This window comes from Physeter macrocephalus, chromosome 20 (assembly GCF_002837175.3).
Source record: "Physeter macrocephalus isolate SW-GA chromosome 20, ASM283717v5, whole genome shotgun sequence".
Lineage (NCBI taxonomy): Eukaryota > Metazoa > Chordata > Mammalia > Artiodactyla > Physeteridae > Physeter > Physeter macrocephalus.
In genome coordinates, this window is record NC_041233.1 from 115,490,486 (window position 1) to 115,503,001 (window position 12,516).

General features: G+C 37.9%; 1 protein-coding gene across 11 annotated transcripts in view; it reads left to right on the forward strand.

Moving 5' to 3' along the window:
* Nucleotides 1–9,254, forward strand: part of WDR17 (WD repeat domain 17) — a 97,695-nt gene extending 88,441 nt beyond the window's left edge. For 10 of the 11 annotated variants that reach the window (XM_028481161.2, XM_028481164.2, XM_028481163.2 and 7 more), the window contains 6 exons: nucleotides 1,747–1,888; nucleotides 2,165–2,267; nucleotides 3,547–3,648; nucleotides 6,273–6,371; nucleotides 6,632–6,815; nucleotides 8,966–9,254. In XM_028481161.2, the coding sequence (XP_028336962.1) occupies nucleotides 1,747–1,888; nucleotides 2,165–2,267; nucleotides 3,547–3,648; nucleotides 6,273–6,371; nucleotides 6,632–6,815; nucleotides 8,966–9,085 (750 nt within the window). In that variant the 3' untranslated portion in view covers nucleotides 9,086–9,254. Of the gene's footprint in view, nucleotides 1–1,746; nucleotides 1,889–2,164; nucleotides 2,268–3,546; nucleotides 3,649–5,604; nucleotides 5,681–6,272; nucleotides 6,372–6,631; nucleotides 6,816–8,965 lie in introns of those variants that run through there. The other variant, XM_028481170.2, reaches the window with a different exon arrangement.
* The last annotated feature ends 3,262 nt before the right edge of the window (nucleotides 9,255–12,516 follow it).

The window sequence follows — 12,516 nt, forward strand, 5'->3', positions numbered from 1 at the left end:
TAAATCCTTGTCTATGTTTACACAACTATTAATGAGGGGACAAACACAGTATTCACCTGGTCTTTTCATCATACATCCTGAAAGGGTATAATTGGACTCTCTGGCAGACTTCATTAATAACTCTTTAGAAAGACTAGTTAGTATGTGTGTAAAGGTGTTAATAACTCTGGAGAATTTCACAAGTAAGACTAAAAGTCATATATACATACATACATATATATATATATGTATATAGGCTGTGCCATGTGGCTTGCGGGATCTCAGCTCACCAACCAGGGACTGAACCTGGGCCATGGTAGTGAAAGCCCAGAATCCTAACCACTAGGCCACCAGGGAACTCCCCTAAAAATTATATTTAAATATTAAGTTATATAGCTTTTAGAATTTTAAGATAGGAAAAGAATTACAGGAATGATCAACCTACTCTTCTTATCATATTCTGTGTCAGAATGAAATTTCAGTGGGAACTATTGGTTAATTCCCTGTACTCTCAGAGCATATAGCAAAGTGAAGAAACTTTTTTCTTTCTAACCAGGCACAGTTCCTAGCACATAGTAGTTGCTCAGTAAATAACTGGCATTCAGTGAATAAAGATGGGGAAACAATATGAAATGTCACATACATGAGAGCTCTTTTAGTTTAGTTTGTTGTAATTTTTTTGAGAGAGTTTGAGGGATCTAAAATATTCAGTTTACTTCAATTTTAAACAACGGAAAACATGAAGCTGTGGAATAAATGCATTAATAAACAAATTGAATAAACCATCTTAGTAACTTAAGGGGATGTAAAAAATAGTGAGAAGGAACTAGAGTGACAAATCTCAAAGGAGAGGAGACGGATGACCTAACGGTGGATGAACCACATCAGCTGCGGTCACAGCACAAAATATTTTTTGCAGCGGAAGCTCCATCTCAGTGGTTGCCAAAGACTAGTAAGACAGCAGTAAACTATGCCTGTGTTGCTTAGAAACAAACCAACAAACTTTAACACCTAAACTGCACATATCATGAACATGTCAGAATTTTATCTAAAATTAATTTATAACTTAATTATAAGTTAAAGTATTGATTTGAGTTATTAAGTTACTAATTTATAACTTAATTCCTGTCTACGTTATGGAAGCAGAAAAACTCACATGAGGGAGGAGTAGACTCTCAGTTTTAACAGAAAAAACATTATTTGAAAAGATGGGGAGTGTTGCTTTTCATTTTACAGTAATGAAATTTCATAGGCTCAAATCTCCACTTTGTGGCATTTCGGAATGTCAGAGCTAAAAACGTTGAGAGCTTGTCCTGCTCAGAATAAAGTTGCTTTGTCTCAAGGCCAAGTGAAAGTAAATCACTGTGTAGAGAACACGTAAGCATGCACCTTTTATGTTTTCTACATTTGATGTAGTTTTTGAGACTGGTCAGTATATTTGTTCTAAAGTAACTAATTTCAGCATTTCCTGCTCAATTACATTTGCAGGTACTAATTCTAGTATCACAATCAGGACAATTTACTTCCACCTCTTTTATTAGGTATTTGTGTGATTAAAACTACTGACTTATTAGGTAATACCCTACTTATTGTTATTAGATCTTAAAGATATTCCCATAAATGTATGCTTTTAGTACAAATTATTTCATTTACATCTGTTCTCAGCAACTTTAATAAGGAGGCATATTGGAAACATTTAGCACTAATACTATTGCTTTTATCCCTGTAAATTTTAGTAACAGTGTCATCAAACCAATTATTTTCTAGTGCAAGCTACCCACAGTAGAAGAATGTATGCAATTAGCTGAGACAGCCCATGCCGATGGCAATATATTTGAAACTATAAAGTATTACTTGTTAAGTCAAGAACCTGAAAAAGCCCTTCCTATTGGTATTGACTTCATCAAAGGTACGTGTTCAGTTGGTAGTATAATTTAAAATCTACTCTTTTATTTGGTATTTTCATTCACATTGATAAAAAGGCTTAAAACCAAGCACTAGCCGTCCTGAATTTAAAGAGGAAAGAGATTGCTGAGTGTTTGTTATCGGGACCTGATTGTGATCTAGAAAATAAAGTAGTAGATAGCGTTGACCAGAAAAGAATCAATTACATAAGTTAAAAATTGGATGAACAAGTTTTAATCCTATTATTTAGAGAATCTTTTATTTGGTTTTATTTTGCCAGAATACATCAGTAGTTCAAATTGGACTTTGGATACCATTTACCCTGTTCTTGACCTACTGAGTTATGTTCGTACTGAAAAATTAGTCCTGCATACATGTACTAAGTGAGTACTTTTTCTTCAAAATGCGTAACTGAGCTTATGTAATGTTTCGGAATGGCTGTATTGTTTTTTTTTTTTTAATTTATTAATTTATTTTTAGCTGCGTTGGGTCTTCGTTGCTGCGCGCGGGCCTTCTCTAGTTGCGGTGAGCGCGGGCTACTCTTCGTTGTGGTGCGCGGGCTTCTCATTGCGGTGGCTTCTCTTGTTGCGGAGCACGGGCCCTAGGTGCAGGGGCTTCAGTAGTTGTGGCACGCGGGCCCAGCAGTCGTGGCACACGGGCTTAGTTGCTCTGCGGCACGTGGGATCTTCCCGGACCAGGGATCGAACCCATGTCTCCTGCATCGGCAGGCGAATTCTTAACCACTGCGCTACCAGGGAAGGTCCCGGCTGTATTGTTTTTGGTGTTCAGATCAGGAGATAAGATCATCTTGGACAGATAAGTGCATGTGTAGAAAAATTACATTTTAGTTTGTGTTATCCTTAAGTAAAAATACAGAGGTCAGCTTGAAACAAATAGTAAATCTTAGTGGTCCCATTTCCTAATACCTAGCATGTTATGTGTATGTACACACAGACACACACATGCACACCTGGTTCAAATAGGGCCAATTCGGAGCTTTGGGATGGTTTTGGACCTCATGTCCTCGGTGGTCTGTCTAGTGGTCATATCTCTTACATCTACATGTGTGCAAAGCATACTAGGTTGGGGAAAGAAGTGAAAGTGCTAGAAATTAAGAAATAGACACTAACCTTGAATTCAGGTATCATTTAAGGACACTGTTATCCATGTAACTAAAATCCCGAGACCACATATGTTTATACTAGAGGCTTTGGGCTATTTTTGTTTCAATGCCATGTGGAAAAGATGGTGCAAAGCCCGTGAAGCTTTGGCAGGCTCCCCCGGCTGGGTGTGCAGGAGGCCTCCTCTGCTGTTCCCTGCAGTCTGCATAGTATGCCGGGAATCCGCCAGTCTGACCCAGTGCGTCACTCGGGGAGAAATTCCATGAAGGAACAGACAAGGAAGAGAGAAAAACAAGAAGGCAGAGTTAAATATTATTTCAAGACTTTTATTTCAAAACACAATTTATGTTATTGTGTACATATCTGAATAGGAGTTAACTGATGAATAAAACATCTTCAAGTTTAGAAAATTTTCTAAGCATATTTTGCTATAAATGTCACCCATCAAAATATAGAGACCCAAGTACAATGACTGTATATGAGAGCAGTGTTCTGTACCTCAAGTTATGGAATCTTTAAAAATAAATATATTCTCTTTTAGAGCTCGAAATGAATTGCTGATATTATGTGGGTACGTTGGTGCTTTGCTGGCTATCAGAAGACAGTACCAAAGCATCGTCCCGGCACTTTATGAGTACACGAGGTAAGAGCAGGTTCTCTTCTACTGTGAAATTAGAGAAGTGCCTTTCACTGAGACGGTTAGTGTCTGAGTGCATCACAGAAGCAACAAATACGTTTTGCACTCATCCATTTATTTACTAAGCATGTGCTTCATAATAAAGCAGCAGTAAACGATATGAATTAGCAGTGGACTGGGGTGTAAATAATAGAAATCCTAATTCTAGCTTAAACACTAAGGTTTCCTGGTCTTATGTCAAGACGCTTGAGGTAGGCATTCTCGGGCAGATTCCATCAAGGATCTGGATTCTTCCCTTCTTTCAACTCCGACATTCTTGGCTTCCTTCCGCTAGCCTGAGTGACCCAAGGTTACCAGGTAGCTCCCAGCCCTCGGGGTATTAGGTCTACATTCAAAGCAGGAGTGGTAAGGGAGAAAAGGAGGGAGACCACAGAGGGCCGGTCCCTTTGATTCAGGAAGGAAAGTCTTCCTTAGGGCTGTGCACCTACAACCCACTGGCCAGGACTGTGTAACCGTACTTTCAAAGGAAGATGAAAAACTGTGTATTTTAGCTTTCCCATCTCTGCGGTAGAAAAATGCGAAGCATATTCAGGTATTCAGGTATAACCTACCTGCCAAACTCCTGTGTTTTCTAACAGCTTGCTGAACATCAGCCACGGTGCTTAAAGCTTGTCATACTCAAGATTAAAATCCAGTGCCCCTGCGGGGAGGTCTGGTGTCGCTGTGGGCCTGGCCCGGGGGCGGCGGAGATTCCTGCTGTCAGGGCTCTCCAGGAGAGGTCTACGCAGGCAGCAAGACCACGATTCGAGAGCAGCTTTTAACGATACTTAGAAAATATATTGTGAGAACAGGAGGCGGTATCACATGGAATTAATATTATTTAGTGAGCTGTGTTCAGCTCTATATGACTTTGGTCATGAAAGAGAGAAAATGGTCCCTTGAAAAACTACCACCCACACAAGGAAGGCATTTTATTCCTAAGGCAGGAGAGACTTGAGACAGTGTGGCTGGGGTAGAATCGTGTTAGTTCACAGGGAGAAAGGCGAGCTCCGGGGCCTGCCTGTACTCCGTCCCTCAGAGCCCACCGTCTCGCCTCTGTGCGGACAGCTCGCCCTCCTGTTCGCAGGCACAGCGCCCGGCTGGACGCCCGGCAGCCCCCTAACCCCCGAGCACTAGGCATCAAGGCCGCCTTCCTTCTCACGTCTGTCCCTCCTGGGTCCGCTCTTTCCTCTGGTGGCGTCCTTGAGCTTCTGCGGTGCGGGATTAAACGGCCAGGACCAGGGCAGCTGTTCTTCCTCACCGTCAGCGTCCAGTTCTGCAGCCAGTTCCCACACCCGCACGCTGCTCGTTCTCTGGGACCCACGGTTACCGTCCTCACTAACTGCCCCCCGTGGTAGCCCGTCCTCTAGTCACCCTCCCCTCCCCCGTCACCCCTGCAGCGGTGGCGTTAGCCCCCCTGACGGTGAGACTCCCCGCGAGCGAGCAGGTAACAGTCTAGATCCTTAGTCTTACTTTGAAATCCCACGGAAGTCCAGTTCCGTCCTCACCACCCACGGTGTCCTTCTACATGTTCTCTCCTCCAGCCAGACGGAAACACTTGTGATTCCCGTGCACATGCAAGCTTTTCTCCGGTATCTTCACGGTGCTCTCTGCACCTAGCCGCCTTGGTTTTCCTCCTCACTCTCTAACAATGCTCTGTCTACAGTAGATCATCAGACGCTACTGAGCAGACAAAGTGCTATCAAGTGCAGAATTGTAGACAGGGAAACCATATGATTTAAAGAATTTGTTTTGGAGCCAGGCTACATTATCAATAAAAAATTTTTAAGTCAGTAATTTGAGGTTGAAAAAAAACAAGCTACCAACTGATTTGAGATAATATTGCTGAAATGTTAGGGGTATGTGTGGGGGGGGAGGGTATTTATATATTTTTTCTCACCAATTCTGATCATGTCCCAGCAGAAGGATGACAAAAGCAGCAAGAGTTAACCATAAGATATAAATTACAGAAATGCTTACGTTTAGTCTAATATCATCGGTAAGGTCTTACGTTCTTTTTCTTTTTATCTCCTAAACAGCTTTTACTTTTAAATTTCAACCAACTAGTTCCTTGAAAAACATACTGAGTTTGTAACTTATGGAAACTAGGACTAGTAATTCCTTATCTACAGCCTCATAATTAACAACAACATTATATCTGTTTTCCAGTTTCCTATACACAGATGTGATGGATCACTGCTGTCACTGTCTCACTGCTTTTTTTCACACATCCCTGTCTTTAAATAATTGAAATCAGCATTTCCATTGCTTTCCGCTAATTGACATTCTTTTCTTACTGTTCCACCTGCTTTCTAAGACTCATTTTTACTACGGAGACACACTGGACCACACCGTAGCTGGCCGTGGCCTGTTACTCAGCAATACTCGGCCTGTCATCCGGCCAATATTTATTGAATATTTTTGACCTGCCAGGGACTTACACACACCCCTACATGTATATATTTACATATACACATAGATTTGTGAACAACAGTTGCTAAATCTGAAATTGCAGTTATTTAAAGTTCATTTGCTCTTTTGCTATCTTTGTCTTGCATGGCAGATGTTAATTTCTTTTTCACATGTTTCAGTCAGCTATTGAAATGTCGGAAGGTGTCAGTGCCTATAAAAATTGAACACCTTTCTGAGGAATTGGATGCATGGAGAGCTTGCACACAATCCGTCAACCGGTGAGTGAATCCAATATAAAAACTGGGACATGAATACATGCTAACCATGAACACATGGTTAGCATGTATTCAGTAATAATTTACAACGCTCTTTCCTGCCTTTTTTAAGTCCTTCATTTTACTATAAATTGAGTCTAAAGTTGATTTGCCATGTTTTATAAAGGAGAACTAAATAATCATCAGGGACTGTTTTTCAATCTAAACCTTAACAACCCTGTGATTCTACAAAACTAAAAATGGAATATCTGTTGAAAATATAGATCATCAGAAGAATCTCCATATACACCCCCTTCTGATTCACAAAGAATGGTTTATGCAACTTTACTGAAGAGACTAAAAGAAGAGCCACTCCGAGGAATCATTGGACCAGATTATGTGACCGGATCAAACCTTCCCAGTCATTTTGATAGTCACATCTCTTGTCTTACAGGATTAAAAATCCAGGTACAGCGTAATGTCACGCATAAATTGTGCATGTTCATCATTTTTATTTGTTTCATTATTTTTTGAAATGTGATCTTAAAATAAGCACAACCTGAATAAAAGTAGGTACCTATAAAGAGACCTGAGGCCCAGTGAGAAAATATTGCCCTCAATGCTTCCATATTTGGTATACATGTTTTCTCTCTCCTTGAAATAAATTCAGAGACATAGTCATTGTACTGTTATCATAAAAGCAATTCATATAATAGCTATACTTAGTAACAAATGTTTTAAAATACATATAGATCATATCCTTAGGGAAATTAAATAAGAAAGACAAAGCAACAATCAACACAGTTACAAATGATTATATCTCAGTAGATTAAATTTAACTTTATAGTCTCCATTTGTATTTTTTAAACACAAAGAAAGCAATTAAAAGCTGTTAGATGTATAATATATCATTGATATATTATGCATATTCTTGCATTGACTTACTGAACTTTTCGGCAATTAAAAATTACGGGGCTCAGTCATGAGGGATGGCAGATTCCCAAGGAATGGTCCCTCATGCCCGATCAAAGTAATGATGGTGAACGATGCCACAGCCTCCCAGTGTGACCCGGGGGTGCCATTATCTCCAGAAAATAGAGGAGCCTTCATCATCCCAGAGCCAGGACCGGTTGGAGGTGTCCCCCAGAAGGAAACAAAGCTGAATCCCCTTGAAATGCTAATGGAGACCAGGTGGGACTAAAAGAACGCCACCTCTTGGGCACATTCGCATTTTACTAAGTGGATTCTTGTGTTTCTAATGTAACGTAGCTAATTACCTTTCTAACACTGACATGCCAGGTCAATGGAGAAAGGTACGTGGGGGGATAATCACTCCAATTAACTATCTTGCTGCTAATGTAAACTCCAACTATAGCTTGACTTGACACCAGAAACAAACTTAAGTCTTCAGAACACAGCAATATATTCCAGACCACAGACAGAACACATAGTTGTATACGTGCTTATCCACTTATGTTCAGAGATAAAGAACCAAAGCAGTAAATTCAAGAACTTATGATTAAGAGCAAAAACCATTATGCAGTTTTTAGAATACGTTTGCAGTGCCACTCACAGCCCTGCATGTACTTCTAGTGATCGACACGTTCCTGTTTCTTTCTCCTCTTCAGGACTTTTTCTCCATCTGAGACAGACAGATGACCTACGCCACAGGCTAACCACTCTGCACTCACACACACATTAGGAAAGGATCTACTCATTATCTTACATACACTAGGGCGCAAATGACTGATTGAGAGGGGGGGCTACCCTCCTAGGATATTTCTGTTCCTGCAGAAAATCAATGTGTTCTGCTTAAAACTAAAATTTCAAGTACATGTGAATAGGAAGCTGCCTACTTCATGTAATGGATTTTCTAATATCTAGAAATAATTTACTAACAACAAGCTGTTATCATTTGAAATCATGATAAAAAACCTGATAACTTTAGAAAGTAATGAAGAAAGTAAGTTTTTATTCCATTCTGTGTTTGTAAAATCATGCTTTTCCTTCTAAGAGCTGGGAGATACACATTGAAAGATATTTTTGGATTTAGTTCTTCAGAACTACCCTCGACATACAAAATAGCTGATATAACTAAATTATAGATATGCTAGTAAATCACAGGGTTGACGGGACTTTAAATTATATATACACATATATAGCAGTGTATTTTTCATCTTCTGGAGAGCAGGTTGAATTTCTGGCTTAAATAATTTACCCAGCTGTATTGATGTAGGCTGTATGATTAAAAGAGTGAAGTATGTTAAAGTCTATTATTAGGCATATATATATGCCTTTATAAATGTTAACTTTGTAGTAATTAATAGGTTAGCAATACCTATTACCACTGACAGCGCCATTGTAATTAAAGAATTCAAATTATAAAACTAAATTCTATTTTGAAAGACATCAGGGCGTAATGTTAAGATATTTTAAAATGTTCCTCTATTTGGTGGCAATTCAAAGAATCTAATTTTTCTCTCATTTTAAAATTTCCTATCAGTGTTGCTTAAATATCACCAGGGGTTTTTTAGTAGCGTGAGTATGTTTCTGGAAGTTTAAAAACATATTGCAAATTCGTAATCTCATCTTCTCTTCCCTTAACTGTCGCTGTGCAGGGCCCTGTATTTTTCCTTGAAGATGGGAAATCCACGATCTCCCTGAATGAGGCTCTGATGTGGGCAAAGGTGAACCCATTCTCACCTTTGGGGACTGGAATACGACTCAACCCCTTTTGACAGAAGGTTTTTCTCACTCTTGTTTTTTTAAAGACCTTTTTCCGGTTAGTATTAACTTTAACCTTTGTTGTCCAAGAGCCAAAGGTCTGGAGGAGGAGGTGGGAAGTGGGGACTCACAGTTGATTTTATTCGTTAACTTCAACAAATAAAATATTTATATAATTTCAAGGAAAAATAGGTGTCTCCTTATTTGGGAGGAAGGTAATATTTAAATTATAAAGGACTGACAAATCTAAAAGAGCATATAAACTTTTCACAAAGCACAAAAGGTACCAAATATTCTATTGTTGAAACATTGAAACGTATAAAATAGTGCAACACCTAGAATAGTGCTTGACGTGCAGTAGAGGCGCTTAGAGTATTTGGGTGACTGAATATCTTGAAGTATCAAAATGTAAGGTGTGTACAACTGATCTTCAAGTTAACAAACACTGGTATTGTCCTCTATAAAATGTATAGTAAACCACTCGTTTTAGCTCATATTTAATCGAAGTTTTCAGTTATAAGTTTAACATATATCTATAAATGGGTACGCAAAGTACTTCTGAGTTTTATTTATTTATTTATTTATTTTGCGGTACGCGGGCCTCTCACCGCTGTGGCCTCTCCCGTTGCGGAGCACAGGCTCCGGACGCGCAGGCTCAGCGGCCACGGCTCACGGGCCCAGCCGCTCCGCGGCACGTGGGATCCTCCCGGACCGGGGCACGAACCCGCGTCCCCTGCATCGGCAGGCGGACTCTCAACCACTGCGCCACCAGGGAAGCCCTTGAGTTTTATTTTTTTAAGAGAAAACATTCCCAAGTTCTGTAGCTGAAACTCAAATGTCTAATTATAAAGGAATAGGCTATACAAGCATGAAAAAAAATTGGAGGTGAAAAACACAAAATGCAGTGAAATCTATGTGAAAATGTGCATTTGATGATAATTCACTATTTTAAAAGATATTTGGTATTTATGAAGATTAATTTTGATTAATGTATTTAATATTCACATAATCGCGAATCAAGTTACATTATAATATAGTTATAATAAACAATTTATTTGATGAAAATTAGTTTCAAATAAATTTCTGTAAGTAAATAGGATATTAGTTGAAATTTGGGATATATTATGTAAATTCAAGTTTTAAAAATATTTATTAAAATAGTACATCTGTCGATATTTTTAAAAAGCCTGAGGCGTGACGACAAGTATTTCAATTGTACTAGAATTCTGACTTCAAAATTTACGAAATGAATGCACACTAGGAAGAATAGTACTTTGATACTCAAGCTGTTTTACAAGATTTATAATACAGGTGTTTTTGTCTAATTAGGGAGTGAGCTCATATAACTAGAATAATGGTGGTTTTTATTATCTTTAAACTTGTTGCATTTAAAATACTTTAAAATTTTTCTTAAGCTTCTTAAAACAGAAAACACTATATATTATGTACTTGTCTATCACACTGACCTACTTCTAACTCCACAAAAAAAGCATTTTAGCCTTAAATTCCATTTTATAAAGAATATAGTTATTATAGAAGAGAATGTATACAACTCAGAGATGCAATGGGTAATGTAAATCATATCTGAGAAGTACTTTTTAACCCTTAGTGATATGTGTAATTCAGATTTTTTTTTTTTTTTAGGTGAGGGGTGTTATTAATTGGCATATATGTACTGAAATCTCACTTAAATAGTGGCGGTCTAAATCCTATTATCATTCTCTGTTTTGTTTTAAAATAGATTAAAAACCCTAATTTGTGCTTTAAATACTACAAAGATATTAAGTTATACATATATAAACAATTGTTACATTCTTCTGTATTTTTAATGAATGCAGGAAATAATATTTTAATGTAGAAAGTATGAAAAAGATCTTACAACTCTTTATCACATGAAGACCATTGAGGTATAACCCAATATTTGTCTAAAACCTAAATTTGATTGATTCAAATGCAATTCTATTATTCTTTGACTTCAACAATGTTCTATACCTTAATATTATGACTATTAATTCTTCATAAAATGTCATTTGACTATGTTGATCTCTATGTGTCTTAATATGAAAAAGTTTTAAAAATTTATAAAGTTAAGTTTCATTGTTATATTTAGTATGCATGAAAACCCAAACAAAGAACATGAACTTGTTTTTATTTGAAGGTGTCCATATTACTGATAATGTGGACAAATTATTTTGCAAGTTTAACTATGCTTTTATGAAAGAAGTCTCCTTAGACAATGATTTTAATAAATACTGCAGTTAAAGCCAGATATGACACAGTTAACTTCTAAGATGAACATCAGTCTTGTCCTTAGAACCACCACTGAGAGGACACCATCTCTCGCTAAATTCTGGGTTAAAGTCATCAGAGGTATGAAGGGCTGCGCTGTCCATCTGGGTTATTACCCTGCTTAAAAACCTAGAAAAATCATGTGATTGGACTGTTCAGGAGGATGATTCTCCACTTGTAAGAAACACTGACTACAATAAACCCCAGAATTAGTATAAAAGACAGAAAAAAGAGGCTCACTAATTAATATAAACAGCATATCACAGAAGCTTCCATTCCCGTGATAAGCATTCTGCCAATTGATTGAAAGGTTCTGTAGTTCACTGCTTCCTTCTGTCAAAGATCTTTGTGAAGAAAATGACCTTCCTTAGATTTGCCTGAAGTGTTGGCTTCTGTTGACACAACTCATCTTAAGAAGCTCTTGACGTTACCTACTTTCACCATATCCCCGCTTCCTTCATTTCCTTAGTCACTATGAAATGAAGCTTCCAGACTCTTCTGTATTTTCAGAACTCTCCGTAGGTCCCACAGGGGTCTTGGGAACTTAACCAAGGTCAGGCCATGAGTGATTAGCTTTTTCAGGAGATTGAACAGAGTCAAGAGAATAAAGAAACGTATTATTTGACTGTTTATCCAAATCTAATCCTTTTCTCTGGACATTTCTCTAGCTGAGCTTCAGAAGACTTGTTTCTAAAATCCTTTCCTAAGGAACTATATTTTATGGTTTAAAAATTATTCTCATAATTTTCTAAACCTTTCCCAAGAAGTCATCGATTTCATCAGGGCTCTTGTTAATTTCTTTTACTAAATATTACCTATCCAGAAAGGTAAGATTAAACAAGGAAGTCTCTGCAGGTAGAAATTCTAATTAAACTCTCTAAGGCTTCAAAAATGCAGAAAAAGGAATAGAGTTTTGTTGGAAATTGACAAGCATATCATGGGATTCAGCATTAGTAATACTCATCTTGGAAGTCAAATGACACTATTAATGAGATGGCATAAAAACGTGAATAATTCCACTTGAAGAAAATTTTCCAAATATGAATTTTAAATTACCAAGAATATATGAAATATCATCAGTCTTTCGGATATCACTGCTTTTGTTTCCCTTCAGTAAAAATATGGGGCATGGCAGCAAAAGCAGGAGGCATTTTTT